The following is an 18,361-nucleotide window of genomic DNA, read 5'->3' as shown; positions in this document are numbered from 1 at the left end:
GCTTTGGCTGTCTTTTTACTGGGGGCCGGGGTGGGGGTGGTAGGGTGTTTGGCAATTGCTCTTGAATTCGTTGGCTTTGCTTTATCTTTGTGGATTATTCATCTGTGTTTGCTGAACCTAGTAGAGAAAGTTCTCTGTTCATTTAGCTTGGCTGCATTAAAAATGTTTTTATGTTGCTACCTATAAAGACCCTAAAGTCAGCAGTATGTCTCTGAACAGATGGGACCACCAGCTCCTTCCAAACCCCTGCTTCTCTTGCTAACATAAAATTCAGGTCCTCATGGCAAAAATATGTTGAGTCAGCAAATAGCAACCACCCGTCCCTTACCCTACCATGTGTACCAAACAGTAGTTTGGGAGATGGGTTGTTACCTGGTTTCATGATTTTAGATGGTGCCACAATGATGAGAAGAACAGCTGGCTCTCCTGAACTGGGTTTGCTTTGGAAAAAATAATACCCTCAATAGGAAGAGGTCTGTAAAAGCTTAACCCTGCCCAGCCATCAGTCTCCATGTGCCATGATCTCTATGTCTAGTGTTCTAATCTTCCACCCACCCCATTGACTCTCCTTTAGTATCTCTAGTGTTCTAATCTCCCACCCAACCCATTGATTCTCCTTTAGTCTCTTTCTCTTCTTTGATTTCTCTCTATTCCTTCCCCTCACACCCTACTCTATCAAATTCCAAAGGATTCCTAGGTGCTTCTCTGTAGCTGAGGATTTTGTCCTCAGGGCCACTATAGGCTACCTGGCTTGATATGTGGAAGCCTGTGAAAGCCATCAAGGCCACCAGGTCACTCCCAAGCAGATTTCTCTGTATATCTGTCCTGTTCCTCTACACTGGGTGGTGAAGTTGAGGATGATATGCAGGCTCCCATTTTAGGTTCTTCTCTATCCTTGGTGTCATTCCTTCCCTTCTTTTGCCTATCTAAGGCCAGGGCAGTGTCTCTTAAACTTCCTGATTATTGGAGTATATAGATGAAAAAACAAATGCTAATATTGTTCTCTTTGCCCCTTACCTGAAACACCCTCCAGTCTTCTAATTCCAATAATTCCTAGAATTTGGATCTTATCTTTCTGGTGGAATACAACCCTCTGTCTACACCCTTGAACTATTCACATTGTCCAAATGTATTTTTCCCTTCTTGCCTGACCCTGAAACTCCAAACTGCTTCACAATTCTTACCCCATCTTCATGAGCCTCTCCCCTGCCACACCAATATCCAACACTTCTTACCGTAATCCGTGGTCCTAGCATGCTTGTTTTTTCCTTCTACAGTAGCAGCTCTCAGAACTTGACTGTTGGCAACACTTGTGTGAAATTAAATCTTCATATATCTGAAGGTTCCATTACATTTCATCTAGCCCTATTCAGTTTTGGAGGTGTTAGTTGTCATTATGGGCTTGCTATATCTCTGCTTCCCTGACTCTTCCTCCAACCTTTCAGGAGCCTGGAATTTCATCAGATGATTCTCTGAAAGAGAAGACTCAACTCACTCAAAAGACAGACTTACCTCATTCTCTTTTTATGCCCTTTCTTTTCAACATTGTTTCCTTCTTCCTCCAAAGAGAACTCCTTTTTTGGATTCACTCTCCAGCATTCTTGGCTTCTAAACTGGCATTCTGCACATGCCGCCTGAATGGGGGAGCCACTCTATCAGATTCTGACTCACTCCGGTCCATAATTTTGATGTCCACAGCAATGCTAGGTCCCACCACAAGCATTGGTTTGGGGCTAACTCCCTATAGCTCATCATGACCCATTGACAACTAGCCAGACACCACAACCCTGAAGGGCATAGGACTGCGGCTCTAGGGAGGGTGGTCAGTTTAAGTGGCCGCCAGTGACAATTTATCTCTAAACAGTGAGCTGTAAAACATAACATCGTGCTGAATCAAAGGAAACAGAGTCAAATTCCAAACCAATTTGATTTGCAACTTGGAATAAAAGCAACGTGTCTTGATTTAAATGTCAGGCCCACTGCTGAGTGATGATTTAATAACTTGTATGAGAGATTCTGTCACAGCAAATTCAACACTGGAATTGAGTGACTCACAGATAGAGTGTTAGAAATGATACAGAAGAGCACAAAAAGGAATAGGCTTATCTCAGGGCTCATCCAGAAGCTTTGCATAAAGCTAATTTGCAGTTAGAACCTCTTTTCTCCCCCTATCCTGCCACTGATCCTTCTCTTCACAGACACCCATGCATGGATATAGAGAAAATTTCTAGGTGTGATGTCATCTCCTTGCAGTATCTTCTAAGGACACAGACTTTTAAACAATTCTAGCATGGAATTAGAGTCAGTGCACTTAACCTGAAGGCAAGAAAGCAGTTAGTTTGGTGTTTCTCAAGGGACTTTAAGGACGCATCTGGTCCTAATGTGATGTCTTTAGCCAGGTACTTAATTATTTTTCCACATTTTAAGGGTTAAAGAGCTGAGACCTTGTGGAGTTAAAACATTTATTCAAATATTTATCCTGACTCCTTACTCCCAGGGAATCAGTGCTTCCTCCTCAATACCTTGTGAGATCTCTCCCCTTGAGCTTCCCTTGCCTTCCATGGGGTAACATACCAGAATGCTTGAGATTGACCATGCCTCAGTCCCAGTCTGCTTCCCAGGTCAAGAAGGAACCATGCATGGCTGTTCTTAAGGGAGGAAATTCCATTCTATTGGGCTAATCTTTTAGTCATCAAGATTTATTTTGAATAGAATTTAAAGTATAAATATCTCGTGTTTGTCTACATGAGGATTGCTCAACCTAGACAATATCAACACTTTTTGGCCAGATCATTTTTTGTTGTGGAGAACTGTTTTATGTATTATTGGATGTGTAGCAGTGTCCCTGACCTCTGGTAACTCTCTCTGCCTATATCCTCCATTTGCCTCCAATCTATTTGACACAGACCTTTCAGGTTAATATTTCCAGACAATACCTCTCACTTAGTGGTTCTCAATAGAAAGCAACCTCCCCTCACACCAGGGGACATTTGGCAATGTCTGGTGACATTTTTGGTTTTCACAACTTGGTGGGGAGGAAGAATAAGTTGCTATAGACATATAGTGGGTAGAAGCCAGGGTGTTACAGTGTACCGGAAAACCGCCCCCTGCCCCCGCCCCCACACCAAATAAACGTCCAACCCAAAATGTCAATAGCGCCAAGGTTGAGAAACCTTGCTCTAGCATATCGTTCCCTGCTCAGAAACTTTCCATTGTTTCACACTGCTTGTAGGAAAGATGACAGATTTCGTGGCCTCTCCTGATGTAGATTCAGTTTATTATTTTGTCAACTATAGCTCCTTTTTGGAAACAGCTCTGAATGTTATGCTTTCTCTGAAACATGTCGTGTGCTTTCTCACTCACATAACTTTGCTCACGCCAGCCACTCCCTCTGCCTAGAATGCCCACTTCCTACTACTAAAGCCAAGTTGAAATGTAGCATCTACAAAGGCTTACCTGAGCTCAAATTTTCCCGGCTGCAAATAATTCCTCCTTCCCTGGATATTCCTATAGTATTTTACACATATGTCTCTTAAAGCACTTATCATATTCATTCTACAATAGAAAATATGAACTGGAAGGGGTTTTTAGAATTCTCTTCAGTAAATCCTTCCACTAAAAGTAAAGGAAACTGAGGTCCAGAAAGGTGAAGTAATTGGCTGAAGGCATTGTATATTCTCGCAAGACTTGGACTGTAGTCATTTGTGTTCTTGGTTTCATTCTCCTAGCATGGTTGAAATGGATAATCATGAACTTTGAGTTAGGTCTGGCAGTCAAATTGCAATTCTGACACTTATAAGTGGACCAAGTCATTTACCTTTCTGAAACTCAGTTCCCTGAGCAGTAAATGGAAATAGTCATGGCTGTTATGTGAATTAAATGAGACTGTGTATTAAAAATGCCTAGCATATAGTCAGTACTCAATACGTGTTTGTCAGATGAAAATAAGGATCAATAGTAGTTTAAATAATGGGATTTAGGAATGGATGATGGTCCATAGGACTTCTCTAAAAGGCAACAAGAGGCAAAATATGGCAACTCATTGCCACCTGCTCCCTACTTTTGCACCCTTCCATAGACAATTTCCTCAGTGGGCCATCAGACCAGCATGCAAGTTTTCTATGGTGTAACTGAGTGCTGACAGTGGCTTTCCAAATGGTAAGGTAGTTCTTAAAAGGTCTGCTTTTTCTTTTTCTTTTACAGTGCCAATGATATAATCTCTTTTTTTCCTCTGGTAGATAACAGGTAGAGTTGTGGGGAGGGATGTGGATGGAAGATGTATTTCCCTTCTTTCTCCTTAGTTTCCTTTATGACAGCAGTCTGGGGCTTAGATGCCTTCAGAGGCCTAACAGGAATTTCTATGAGAGAGAATTCACAAGGCACTTGGGGTGGCAATAGGAGCACTTTAGTGTTGGCTCCTAGCTCAGTGATACCTGGTTCCGACTTCAGTGAGGTTTATTGGGGCCTTTCTAGCCAGCTCTTCACTCTGGAGCTGACCACTCTGTCAGTTTTCTTCCTGCCTAGGGCTTTGGGGTAATGGCATGCTATGCATTTATTCTCTTCATTCAGAGAAATGAGTCTTTCCCTGATCCCATGGGGCATGTACCTAATAGAAATATCCTTGCTACTCCAATGAGGGGATGACCTGACAAGCAGCTGAAGAAACAGAATGAGACTTCTGATGCCTTGTCTAGACTAGATTTGAAATAAGCTGGGGAGGATGAAGTTGCTTGACAATGGGCCCATCTCAGAGCTGGCTCCTGTCTGCTCTGCCAGGTGAGTACAGGAGATTTTTGTTGGAGGGGGTTAGAAGAGAAGCTCAGGTGAGTCTACTACAACTTGACTTAGGAGCCCTCCCTCCTTAGGGCTTACAGATCAAGGGCCCTCCCTGTAAGAGAAAAATGCTTTTGGGTGTGATGAAAAAAGACTGCAGAGGGCAGAGCACTGAATTGGGATTAAAGACACTTGGTCTGGATTTCTGCCTCTACCTCTCTGCTTCTGAGAGAGTTCCCAGGGCTATCACCGGAGCCTCATATTATAGTTTGTGAAGTAGGTGCAATAAAGTCTGCAGTCTTCTTCCCAGTGATGGCAGAAGTTGAAGGTTTTCCAGTTTCTGGAGTTTTCACTCTGTGAATTCTAAAACATTGTTCAAACCTTCCTACTTTGTGTATGTGAACCAGGGAGTGTGTGTGTGCGTGAGAGTGTGTGTGTGTTTGTGTGTGTGTGTCTAGGGGGAGGAGCAACAAGGAGGGGATATAGCTCTATAGGCTGCTTGTCTCTATATGGTATTCTTCAGTTTACTGTCTTCAGAGTCCACCATTGTTGTTCATGTTTAAACTACTTTGGAGATAGTTGAGCTCCTTTCTCAAAGGGGGCTTCTCTTTCAAATTTGCTCTTTCTGAGGTTTTCACTATTTTCATAGCTGCTGTAATTGGGCTTTCACCATGATTTTGGGTGGGACCACAGGAGTTCAGGAACTTTAGACTGCCCAGGTCTATTGGTAAAGTACTATTTCCTCTGAAGGACTGTAACACTTGACACTGGTCATAAGAGGGGATAAGGGATCCATTCACCCATTCAAGTAGAAAGGAAGGATACATGGTACTGTGAGAGCCTTGATGAGGGAAGTTGACTTAGGAAGGTCAGAGAAAACTTCACTGAAGAATAAATGATTATGTTTAGTTCTGAGGAATTAGTAAACATTGACTAAGTAAAGAAAGTATTGGAAAGTATATGCGTACACGTGCACATGCAGTAAATATTTTAGGCAAAGGAAACAGAATGTGCATAAGCCTTAAGGTACAAGGGATCAGGGCACATTCCAGAAAGAAATAAAATACTATATTGGCTGGTTTTTCCACTTTAATTCAAAATTTAAGCCATAGTTTTAGGTGTTAAGGGTTGAAAATGCCAATGTACTCAGCTTTGAAGTACTGTTAGGCTAAATCACACATACCGAAATGGTACCCACTGTGGATCGAGCACATGAAAGCATAATCATGAAAAGAAACAAATGCATCTGTACTATTGAGCCAACAATCTGGAAGAGAGGAAAGGGCAGATAAAAAAATGTGAAATGTAAATCTTTCTCCCAATATTTTGTCCAGCAGGTACATCTGTCTATGGAGTATATGGATACATTCCAGGAGGGCTACCTGGTTGAGGTGACATGAGCCCAATGGAGTGAATCAAGGGAGGGCTTCAAGCAGGTGCCAAGTTCTGGATAGTGTTCTGAGGAAGCTATAAATTGGTGAATAAGAGGAGAGAAGATGTTTCTGGCTGGAGAAACAGCATGAGACATGACTTGGTGGTAGACTGTTTTATTTCAGAGATGGGAAATGTGGGGATAAATTAGGCTGGCCCAAATGGGAAAGCGAAGCAGCCAAGCTTGGGCCCATCTTAGACTCTTTCCAGGACACACCAACTAATCAATTAAAAGCAGTAAAATTAAGGTTCACCAGGTAGTACGTGAAAATAAATAATTAGTTATTTGAATTTAGCCTTTAAAAAAATAAATTGTCATACAGATCAATCTTGATATCCTCCACTGACTGTAGTCAGGATTAACTTTCTTCAAGATTTAGATAGAGAGAGATAGGTGAAAGTTGCTGCCTATCTCTCTTCTCAGGGCCTCTCTGCAATTTTGTATCACTGGGACCCTACCATAATTTCTGGAGTCCTGTTTGCTTAAGCACTTTATTTTAGCAGTTAGTTACTTTGATACCTTGTAAAGTAATAGCTCTTATTTTTCTAGGCATTGACATTTTCTGAAGGATGGCTGAAAAGTCACAAATCTTTCGGACAAAGGAACCTGTCTCTGATGGAATAGCAGGTGGTGGGGTGGATGTTTTCGAGCAGGTGACCTTTCCCATTACCTTTTAAAGAGAAAACTACCCACTTCAAAGCTTGGCTTTGATTCCAATGCATATTTCTTTCCTGGGTGTTGAAAGGCTAGGTCAGGATAGAGACATGATGTGAGAGGGAGTCGATTTTATTTTACCTGTCTAATCCCCTCATGATGCAGGCAGCCCATGTACAGTATTCTATCACTGTGGTTCAAAGTGTGGAGTTTTGGAGTCATGATGAGTCAGCATTTGTATCTTTACCACTTGCCGGCTGTGTGGTTTTCAGTTGCCTCATCTTCTGTAGCTGCATGTGCCTCAGTTGCTTTGTCCTTTGTAAAACAGGGATAATAAGAGTACCTATCTCATATAATTACTGTGATGATCAATGAGGTATATGTTTAAAAAGCTTAGCATAATGCTTGACATCTTATCAAGTTGTTCTTGTCATCATTGTCATTAGCACTGCCACACGTACCACCCCCAGGCTCCTACTCTAACAAAAAAATAAAATCTTACAACCTCTTGCTAAAGCAAAGATCAGCAGTCAGCACAGAAGGAAAGAAGAAAATAGGAAGCCTAGGGTCATTCACTGTTTCCTATTCTCACCCTAACCATAGCATCCCAAAGAGAATGTATAAAAACTGTACTTTCTGGAGTCATTTCTATAGTTCATTACCAAAGAGAAAATATGAAAAGACAACCCAATCTTCATTCTCTGTCCCTGTTCTCACAGGTACCTGTCGGCTTGGCTGGGCCTATTACTGTGCTGGAGGTGGAGCAGCTGCAGCCATGTTGATCTGCACCTGGCTCTCCTGCTTTGCTGGAAGAAACCCCAAGCCAGTCATATTGGTGGAGAGCATCATGAGGAATACCAATTCTTATGCTATGGAGCTTGACCATTGCCTCAAACCTTGAGCTTTGAAAGAGGATTGGAGAGGGTGGGAAAGGGGAGGAGGGAGCCCTGAAAAGAGGTACTAAGGATTAGGCCATTTGTCATCTGTCATTAGTGTAGCCTAGTGTTTGCATGCGTTTCAAACTAATTGTCATTCATTTTCACTTATGTTCAAGCCAGTAGGTCACTGGCTGTTTATAAAATTCATCTAGAGGAAACATTTTCAGACATTTACCCAACTGGCAAGTCATGCTAACTCGAAGACCCAAAGTACCCCTTTATGCAAAATAGGATCCAAAGCTAAGGCTGGGTAAGAATAGTTGTGCAGGGAGGGAGCACGAGATGGGCAGAGCTGTTTTCTACCACTCCATTCACACAGTTCATTCCCAAGTATTTATTGTCACCCCCAAACATCTCTAGAGTACTACTGCTCAATTTTTGTGTCGTTATCAGGAGTATACCCTGGCTCTTCCTTTTTTTCCTCCTGCTTTTCTCTCCCCTCCCCCTCACCACCCCATTGTGGGGAAGCTTCAGGGGAGCAGGGAAGGGTGATTCCCAGTGGTGGGGAAAACAATAATCAAGGATATTTGCATTTAGCCTGGAGCCCCTTCCTCATTATGCTTTAGAATATTCATAGGAGTTCAATTTGTATTCCAGCTGGGTGATGAGCAAAAAAATAGATAGTAGCAAATATTCGCTCATCCTTTAGAGATAAAGAAATGGTGTTCATCAAATATACTGAGAATAGACTAGCATTTGTGCGGCACTCAATGAATTTAAATTCATGGTGACAGTGACAAGGATGTTTCTGCTAGATATTTATTGAAATTTCTATCAGAGATCATTTTTACTGACTAGGAAATCCACAGTGGCCTTTTACCCCCTATAGTCACTCTTAATGTGACATAAGTTCATCTGCCTGTTTCAAAGACTGTTCATCAAATGATCTCTCCTCCATCTGGGGCGAGTTAGCCACAAAAGAACACAGCACTGATGTCACCTAGGGCTGATGTATTTTTAGGCCTGGACTCCATCCCATCTGTGCTCAAGGTTGATAGATGGTGTAGAAGAACTTGGTGTCTCCTGGGGGCAGACTTTGTCTCGCTCCTCCCCCCCAGTTAATTCAGGCCAGCTCTATTGTTCCATAACTACAGCTATTGTTCCGTAACTACAGCTTTACGGAATGGGGAGGGCCCGTGATTCAAAAGGCCAGCTCATCTGTTTCTATTCTTAATAATTCCAGCATGGTTTTGGTACAGCCCTACCTAGAGGGATAGAAATAGAAAAAAACTGGCTTCAGAAGTTGTATGCTATCTCATGAGAGGTCAGAGTTCTTATATTGGCTTTACATAGGTAAGTGAATTTAAATGCTTCCTCCATCTATAGTTGATTCATTCATTGAGTCACTCATTTAGAAAACATTTCTTGAGCATCTTACTGTATGACACATTCTGTGCTAAGTTCTGGGGATAAAAGGACAAAGACAGTTTCTCACCTTAAAAGGGATAGTGGTGAGGTATTGAGAGACATGTCAATAAGTACTCATCAGTGTATTAAGTGCTAGAAAAGTGAAGAAGAGTAGCTAAAGGATCACAGAGAAGCCATTAAACCAACTTGGCATGAAAGGGTTCATGGGAAAGCATCCTAGCAAAGAAGATGGGTCTGAGAGATGAATAGCAGGAGCTTTGTCAGAAAAGGTAAAGAGTACACAAGATAAGCAATGATGGCAGCCAAGTCATGGAGACAGCATTAGAATGACATATGGGTATAAAAAGAGAGGTGGCAAAAGCTGAAGTTGAAAAGGGAAGCAGTAACCAGATTCTGTTGGACCCTTTACTCCAGAATAAGGCGTTTGAATTTTATCCTAAAGAAGGGTCATTGAAAGGGAAGTGACATGAACAAACCTGTAGCTTTCAAAGATAAGTTTGGCTAAAGTGAGGAGAATGAAAGAAAAGAAGAGAATAACTAGAGATATTTCAATAATCTCGGTATAAAACGATCAAGGCCTGGAGGAAGGTAGTGATTGTGAGGCTGGAGCAGACGGATGAATTTGAAAGAAGATATTTAGGAAGTACATGCCACAGGATTTATTGTCTAATGGATATGTGTATGTATTGGCAAGTGAAAATCTTGGGATGACCACTCTGGTATGTGGGCGACTCCTATCATGAGGATGGCAAATGCAAGATGAATAACAGGTGGTAGGGAACTGGTGATTGAATTCGTGTAAAGTATTATCTCCCTCATGGAACTGCATTAAGTGTTTAAGGTAAGGCCAACTTGAACATACCTCACTGGGAAGGAAGCAATGTAATGTGTTTGCAGCATCTCCTTTCTTTAAGAAAGATGACTAAGAACAGCTAAAACAAAAATGCAACTAGCTTAAACCTCAGTTTTATTGTGTAGACACAATAATGTAACTTTAATTTAGGAGGGCCCACTGTATAGATAATATGTCAAATATTTGAGAAAAGGCAGATAGCTCACTTCAGAAAAGGTAGTTGGATCAGGCGATCACTCTTCTCAGGCTAGGCAACCTTCTGGAATTCTGTAGGATAGACTTTGTCAAAGTGAGTGTATAAGTCAGAATCCTGCCAAGAAACAGATGGTATACTCAAGGAGTTTAGCTGAGATGAGCTTAGTGAAGGGACAATTTATGATGGTGTGTGCAGGGTTAAGGGAACTTACCAGTGATCGTGAGGCATAGAAAGACTATGAACAGTGAGGGGTTGTTATTATTATTACTCCTAACACTGAAAGGACAAAGGGAAGAAACAGTGTTATTGGCACCTGGTAAGTACTGCATATGTACAAGAGGGGCTGCCTCACAGGAGCTGTTGCTTCAGGTAACACAATATAGTCTCTGCCCAAATGCAGTAAGGAGGGAGAGAGGGGAATTAACACCCATATCTCACTCTCTTTCCACTCTTTGATCTCCTGCCAGTGCCTATCATTAGCCAGTCCCAGCCATATGGCAGCTGGCAAAGAAGCCTGTTGCAATAGCCCATTGAGGTCAGACTCCTTTGGCATAGAGCATGGCAGGGAAAGGTGGAGAATGAAGCTTGGGGTTATGAGGGGCCAATGGAAAATAACATTTCAGTGAGTGCTCTTAGCCATCAGACAATGCCATTGCCTTATGCACTGCTTCCCAGCAAGTATATGCTTTGCTTTCCTCCGTGGCCCAGATGCTTAAACACACTGTGAAGTAATTGGACACTGGAAAGGAGACTGAAGAGGAAGGGGTTAATTTGAAAGAACACTTTAAATAACTATCACCTTGGAGGAGTTAGTTGCAGGTGAAGTAAGTTGGAATGTTTTCTCCTCTTTTCCAATGAAAGGAAACTGGATTTAAAAGATATATATATTTTTTTCTGTGAAGAAACCAGGTCTGCAGGGGCTTATATTCAAAGAGGGATCTAGCCCCATGTTCAATTCAAATTAAAATTCCTCCTTGCCTATGTCTGGTTTCTTTTCTGCCAGGCCTTGTTTTTACATAGATGCCTGGCAAGACTTGGTTCTTTTCCCCGTGGCCTGGAGCAAACTTTTAGAAGCTAAATCTGTGTCTTGGGCTGCTATTGTACAGAAAGGAAGGACAGCCCATGGGTCAGGTGGAGGCTGAATGAGGTGAAAACCTAAGAGACTCTGCAGTTTGTCCCATGCCTAGCTGGCTGTCATGTTCCTTACCTGGGCATGCAGGCCGAGTGTCTAACTATGGGCCCATTCTGACCCTGGAACCACTTAGATCTTGGGGAGGGAGTGAGAGGTAGGAGGTGATTAATCTGGGCTAACTCACAGTCCATTTAGTATTTCATAAGAGCCCATTTTGCAAGATACTCCTTACAGAAAATAATCTCAGATGGGCAACAACTTCCCAATTGGCATGCTTTTGTGTCTAGAGGATTGAAATTTCTACACCTTGGCTAGCAAGTGTTAAGTCACTAGGGTATGTCTTCAGTGGTGCTGTCTCTCTAATGTCACACCTCATTACCTCTGCTCTCAGAGGAGTAGCTGCCTTTATTCACTTACAGCTGCTAGTGACTTCCAGGCAGTGGGTTCTGCCTTGTGGGAGTGAGCGTGTGACCTGAGCCAAGATGGAAAGGTTCTGGTCTCTGGGAAAGGAGTTCTGGCTTATGCAAGAGTAGATGACAATACAAAGTCTTGGCTGGATGAGGGAAAACCCTGTGAGGATGAGGGAATGAGGAAGCTTCTGGGAAGCGGAGGCTTTATAAATTTGTCAAACAAATTGTACTAAGGAAAGGTCTAGCTCCTTCAATATGTGATGGGGACCCTTTCTTCTGAGTCTGGCATTCACTCTCTGTAGAAACATTCATATTAATTTAAAGTAGTTTCAAGATGGTATTTGGTCCCTAGGAAGCCTGGTGATGGGAAAAATGGAACTTTCAAGAAAACTAATACTGAATATATTTTGTAAAGGATGGAAGGCATCCTACTTGGTGGCTTGAGGGGAAAGGTGTGCTATTTCTAAAACTCACAATCAATCTCCAGCCATACCCAGTAAAGCTTTCTTAGTAGACAGCAGTCAGGGCTCTTCCAAACAATCATAGCTACCTTGTGTCCTTGGTTAAGAGCATTTTCTTAGCTGCAGTGGTGCTGGAGTTGAAAGATACTTATTACTGGTCTGTCTCTCTCAGATGTAGAGAAATGCATTTTAAGCTTCATTTTTTCATTTACTTCTGAGATTTGGCTCTCCCAGGGAGATCTCCCAGATCTCTTCTCTAAACTCGTCAAACCCCCACTGAGTCCTCAAAGCTAACAGCAAATAAACAGTTGCTATGTGTGCACACAAATAATTTAGATTTTCATTATACAGAGCTGCTGATATGTTAGGAGGCAGAAGTAGGGGGAGACAAAATGCTAGGTTTTGATGGCAATGCCATATTCTTCTCCTTCCTCCCCCTCCAGAAATGAGGCCCAGAGAACAGTACTTGGGAGTCAGGGAGTGGCGGGGGCGGGGGGTATCAGGGCCAGCCAGCATCCACATTGGCAGGACCCTGATGTTGGCTCCCTTTCATGTAGTGTCTCTGCTACATGAAAGAGACATTAGAAGAGGTGGTAGAAACTACAGATGAGAATCAAAGCTGGTAGAAAGTTCAAGAGGGAAAAAGGGTAAATAAAGAAATAAATATCAGAACCACTCCAGAGAAACAGTATCTCCTCCCACTGTGGCTTATTAGAATTTCATTTGGGACACTTCGACTTTCTTTCGAAGATATCTCAGTATCTTCTGCACTAAAACATCGCCCTCCTAGGCAACATGGTAAAGTGAAGTCAGTCCAGGATTTGGAGTCGGACAAATCAAGGTTTGAATCTCAGCTTCAACATTTATTAGCTGTGTGTCCTTGGGCAAAGCAGTTAACTGAGCTTACTAACATTCTAAGATAACACTGGCTATTGACTCCACAATTCTCAGCAACTATAGAAGGAGTTAATCATTCGGTGGCCCCATTCATTTTAATTTGCATTCATTATTCTAACGTAGTGATTTTTAATCCTGGTTGACATTAGAATCTCCTGGGAAGCTTTTAAAAAATTTTGATGCTTTTGTCCATCCAGTTCACCTGAGTCAGAATCTGTAGATGCCACTACACCATACCACCCTCTCTTTATTTTTGCTATCATCTACTGACCTCCTAGTCATCCCTCATTCATAAGGACTTTAGCACCTGGCTCAGTCTCTTTTCTATTTTTATTTCTTTCATCCTTTTAGAAATTTCAACATCATGTGAACCACTCTTCCAATTTATTGGCCTCTAAACTCTTTGACTTCTTTACCTCCAATAATATTTTTTTTCTACCCAACCTTTGTAGCTCCCACTCTTGGCATCAACAATAAATACACAATCACTAAAGTCCTGATGTCAAATCTCCCATTCCTGACCAACACTCCTTATTCTTTCATCTCATGTTTTTTAACATCCTCACTCTACCAACTATTTGACCCCATCCTAGCTGCACAACTATAGTCCCTAGTTTATCATTGTAATCACCCCTTGCATAAATGTTCCACTCTTTTCCCCTCTTTAATTCTGCCATATATTTATCAAAAAAAAAAAAACCCTAGCTCTGGTTAAACGTAATAATTTCTCTGCTCGATGCTTGCACCAAGTTCTCAACTATTTAGAGAGAAAAACTAGCTACCCTTGCACCTTTTCCTTGTCTATTCTCACCCCCTTGGTGAGTTCATTCAATCTCATGGCTTTACCTGTTATCTATACCCTTGCCACACAAAGGGTGGGCTATGGTCCAAAAGTGTCAGTATCACATTGAGAATGTATTAGAAATTTAGAATCTTGGCTCCACTCCAGGCCTACTGAATCAGAATCTGCATTTTAACAAGATCCCTAAGTGATCATTTGCATTGAAGTTTGAGAGGCACTGATCTGCATCAATGGTTATCATCTTTGATTGCAAACCAGAATCAACTATGATTTTCTAGTGCCAATATCTACTTTCAGAAGCTCTAATTTAATTGGTCTAGGGTAGGGCCTGGATATATATAAATTTTGTAAGCCATCATGTGATTTTAATGTTCAGCATAGACTGACAACCACTGACTTAAGTACTGATGACTCCCAAGTTAATATCTCTAGGCCAAACGTCTCTGAACTTCAGGCTCAAATGTTCAACTACTTACTCCATGTCTCTACTTGGATGTCTAGTAGACTTGACAGAGTGTACATATCCATAACCAAGATCCAAATCTTCCAATCCTAAACCCATTCCTTGTAATCATCCGCATCTTACTAACTAAAGGGCACTATACTTACCGGGTATCCCCTTCTACCTCCTTGGGTGGCCCTTCTCATCCTTTTTTGGATCATCTGCCTATGTTCAACCTCCCAGTGTTGAAATGATCCAGGGTACATAGCTCCTCTTGATATCTAGAATCTCCCCGGGTGATCTCATTTACATGCTGATGATGCTCTGATTTAAACATAGTCATGTTGCTCAAATTTAACCTGTGCAACAGGAAATTATTAGTTTTCTCCTCCAACCGGACCAGCGCTTCTGCCAAAACCTGGGAATAATCTCTGATGTTTTTCCTTCCCTGGGCTGCTACCTTCAATCCATGTGCAAATCTTAACAAGTCTACTTCCAAAATATATTCCTTACATACACATTTCTCTTATCTCTACTATTACAACTCTAAGACATCAATGACAAAAAAGTTTTAGCAAACTGAGACTAAAAAGGAATATTCTGGCCAGGTGCAGTGGCTCACGCCTGTAATCCCAGCACTTTGGGAGGCCGAGGCAGGTGGATCACGAGGTCAGGAGATCAAGACCATCCTGGCTAACACGGTGAAATTCCGTCTCTACTAAAAATACAAAAAATTAGCCGGACGTGGTGGCGGGCGCCTGTAGTCCCAGCTACTCGGGAGGCTGAGGCAGGAGAATGGCATGAACCCGGGAGGTGGAGCTTGCAGTGAGCCGAGATCACGCCACTGCACTCCAGCCTTGGCGACAGAGCGAGACTCTGTCTCAGAAAAAAAAAAAAAAAAAAAAAAAAAAAGGAATATTCTACCCTGGTAACAGATATCTATCAAGCCTCTAGCAAACATTGTACTAAATAAAAAAAAAAAATTTAGAAGCATTCTAGTTTAAAACGGAAAAAAAGGACAAAGATATTTCAGCTCACAATTGCAACAAAAAGTATAGGGTACCTAAGACTAAATCTTACAACAGATGCGGAAAAGTTATAAAGCAACATGGGAAAAGACAAAAAGGATTCATAAATAGGTTTCATGAATGGAAAGACTTGAGATCTTTTTTAAAGCATGTCAGGTTTTTTTCAGAATGAATTTATAGATTCAATGCTGTTCCAATAAATATTCTATCTTTTTTTAGTGTAAATTTACATGCTCATCTTCACATTTGTGTTCAGATATCAAGACTTAAAGCTATAATGATTAACAAGTGTGGTAGTGACACAGAGATGAACAAATGGATAAATGGAACAGAATAGAGGATCAAGAAACACACTCATGATTATAAGGAAACTAGATAGATATGATAGAAATAGCATTATTAATCAATGAGGGAAGGATAGACAAATTCAACAAATGATAATATTTCAGAAATGAAATTATATCCCTAAAACACTCCATTTATAAGAATCTTAATTCCAGATGGATTAATGACCTAAATGTGAAACAATTCAAACTTTGAAAAGATAACCTAGAAAAAATATTGTTTTGACTTTAATATAGAAAGGAACTTCTAAAAAAGACACAAAAGGCACAGCCCATAAAACAAAAGAATGATACACCTGACTAAATTAAAATTTGAAAACGTCTGTTTAATGAAAAGGTCAGCTTGACTTTTCTGGTCCCCTTCTGTTGGGAGTGGGCTGTGTGACTAGTTCTAGCTAGTGGGTTGTGAGCAGCAGTGATGTGTGCCACTTCCAAGCTGGATTATTAGTATTTGCCAGTGTGAGCCCTTCTAGAGATCTCCTTTCCCTCTCCCATGGCGACACAAAGTACTCTTGTTGAAAACAACGTGGATCCTGGAGTGAGGAAGCACTCCCAGCCAACTAATGGTGCACCTGTGATCAAAAAGATACATTTGCTACTTTAAAAAGCCTTATTAATGAACAGTATCATAAGCAAAATGAAAGGGTAAGCCTCAGAATGGGAGAAAATATTTGTAAAGCTAAAGCTAATGAAGGATTAATATGAAAACAATTTAAAGAGCTACAAATCAATAAGGAAAACATAAATAACTCAATAAAAATAAAACACAGGCAGAGGGTATGATTGAGTAATTAACTTAGGAGGAAACTTGATAGGCTGCTTAACTACCTAAACTCAGGGAAATACAAATTAAAGTAACAAGAAGATACAATTTGTATCCATAAGTTAGGTAAAAATGTAAAAGGCCATTTACAGCAAGTGCTGGAAAGAAATAAGAACTGTCATCATTGCTGGCTCAAATATAAATTGGCATAGACACTTTGGAGAAGAATTTTTCAATATCTTGTAAAGATGAAGATCTAGGTGTATATGTAATTTCACCTCTATGAATTTGCTGTGGAGAAACTCTAGCACAACAGCAGACAAAGACATTTACAGTTATGACGGTCAATGTCATTGATATCTGGAATAGAAAATGTCAAATATTTACCAGTGGGAGAATAGAAAAATAAATTCGATATATTTATTTAATGGAAGTTAAAATGAATGACTTGGAGTCACATGTGTGAATGCATCTAAAAATCATAATGTTGAGTAAGTAAAGCAAGTTGCAGAATGGCTTCAGAGTATACCTTTTCCATAAAGTTTGAAAACATGTAAAACAATACTACATATTTGTTATGGAATATATTTTTGTTCATCAAGTATTCATGCCGCCTCACACTACATCTTTTGGAAGAGTATAGTTTCCCAGTCTATTGATGCCTTGGCCATGAGATTCACTTTGTCCAGTAGAGTATTTGGGTAGAACTGATAATGTAAGAATTCTGAGTCAAGGCCTTAAGAAGCATCATATTTTTGTTTTGTTTCTTTGGGAGTTTCTGACCTCCACAATGAGAAGCACATGTCACCTGAGACTATCCCTTCAGTTTCAGCCTCAGAATGAAAATACATGAATGATTGCTGCCCCAGCTGACATAGAGACCTGGGAACAAGAGAGTAAATGCTTGTTGTTGTATGATACTAGGTTTGAAATACATGAAAAACTGAACTATGCAATGTTCATATGCCAGAACATATGTAATGTATGTGTATGTAATACAAACAGGAATAATAAACAGTAAATAATAAAATAATAAACAATAAATTCAGGAGAGTGGTTATTTTTGAGGAAGGAAACAAGGAATCCTTATCCTTCTTTATTTTGTTTTATTTTTCTTCACAGCATATTTATTTATTGTTTCTCTCTCCCTCCCACTGAAATGTAAATTCTACAAAATCAAGCAATGAGCCTTATTTGTTGACTGCTCTGGTGCAGGCATTCTACTGGCACACAATAGGCACTCAGTAAACATTTGTTGAAAGAATGAGACTGTTTATTCATCTGTAGTAGGGACAATACTAATTGTCATGAAGGATTATACTAAGGGTTAAACAAGATTATACCTGAGAATTTGCATCATATTGAACCTGGCATCTACCCACTCAATTATGTCAGCCTTTTTTCTTTTTCTTTTTCTATTCTGGATATGTGGTTTCTCTGTTGAACTATCTCAATAATGTACAGAGCGCTTTGTAATGTGTAAGGTGTAGACAAGAACTGTTTCTTAACTGTGCAATCTCTAACAAGATATTTAACCTCTGTGTTCCTGATCTGTAGACTGAGGATAATAATACCCATCTCATATGCTGGTTGAGAGTATTAAATAGTGTAATGATATGAAGCACTTAGCATGGGGCCTGACACATAGTAAATGCTCAATAAACATTATTTATTTATTATTACTACTACAAAATAGACAGTTGCCTATGTGGTATCAGTTCAGGAGTATTTGGCAGGCTGCTTTACTAAAATAATATCTTCCACACCAGCTTGTCATTTCCATCTCTACTTTTACTATTATGGAGTTATTCTTTTGGTTTATGCCTTGTTCATTCCAGCTACTTCTTACAAGCTTCATTGGGAATATG

The 18,361-nt window shown here is 40.6% G+C and overlaps 1 protein-coding gene across 4 annotated transcripts in view; it reads left to right on the top strand.

Moving 5' to 3' along the window:
• LHFPL1 (LHFPL tetraspan subfamily member 1) overlaps positions 1-17,506 on the top strand; it is a 92,913-nt gene extending 75,407 nt beyond the window's left edge. For all 4 annotated transcript variants that reach the window (XM_063660160.1, XM_063660157.1, XM_063660159.1 and 1 more), the window contains exon 4: positions 7,579-17,506. In XM_063660160.1, the coding sequence (XP_063516230.1) occupies positions 7,579-7,760 (182 nt within the window). In that variant the 3' untranslated portion in view covers positions 7,761-17,506. The remainder of the gene's footprint in view (positions 1-7,578) is intronic.
• Positions 17,507-18,361: the final 855 nt, after the last annotated feature.

The sequence above is a fragment of the Pongo pygmaeus genome, chromosome X, assembly GCF_028885625.2.
Source record: "Pongo pygmaeus isolate AG05252 chromosome X, NHGRI_mPonPyg2-v2.0_pri, whole genome shotgun sequence".
Lineage (NCBI taxonomy): Eukaryota > Metazoa > Chordata > Mammalia > Primates > Hominidae > Pongo > Pongo pygmaeus.
Note: the sequence above shows the minus strand (reverse complement) of the source record. Positions and strands in the feature narration are given on the sequence as shown.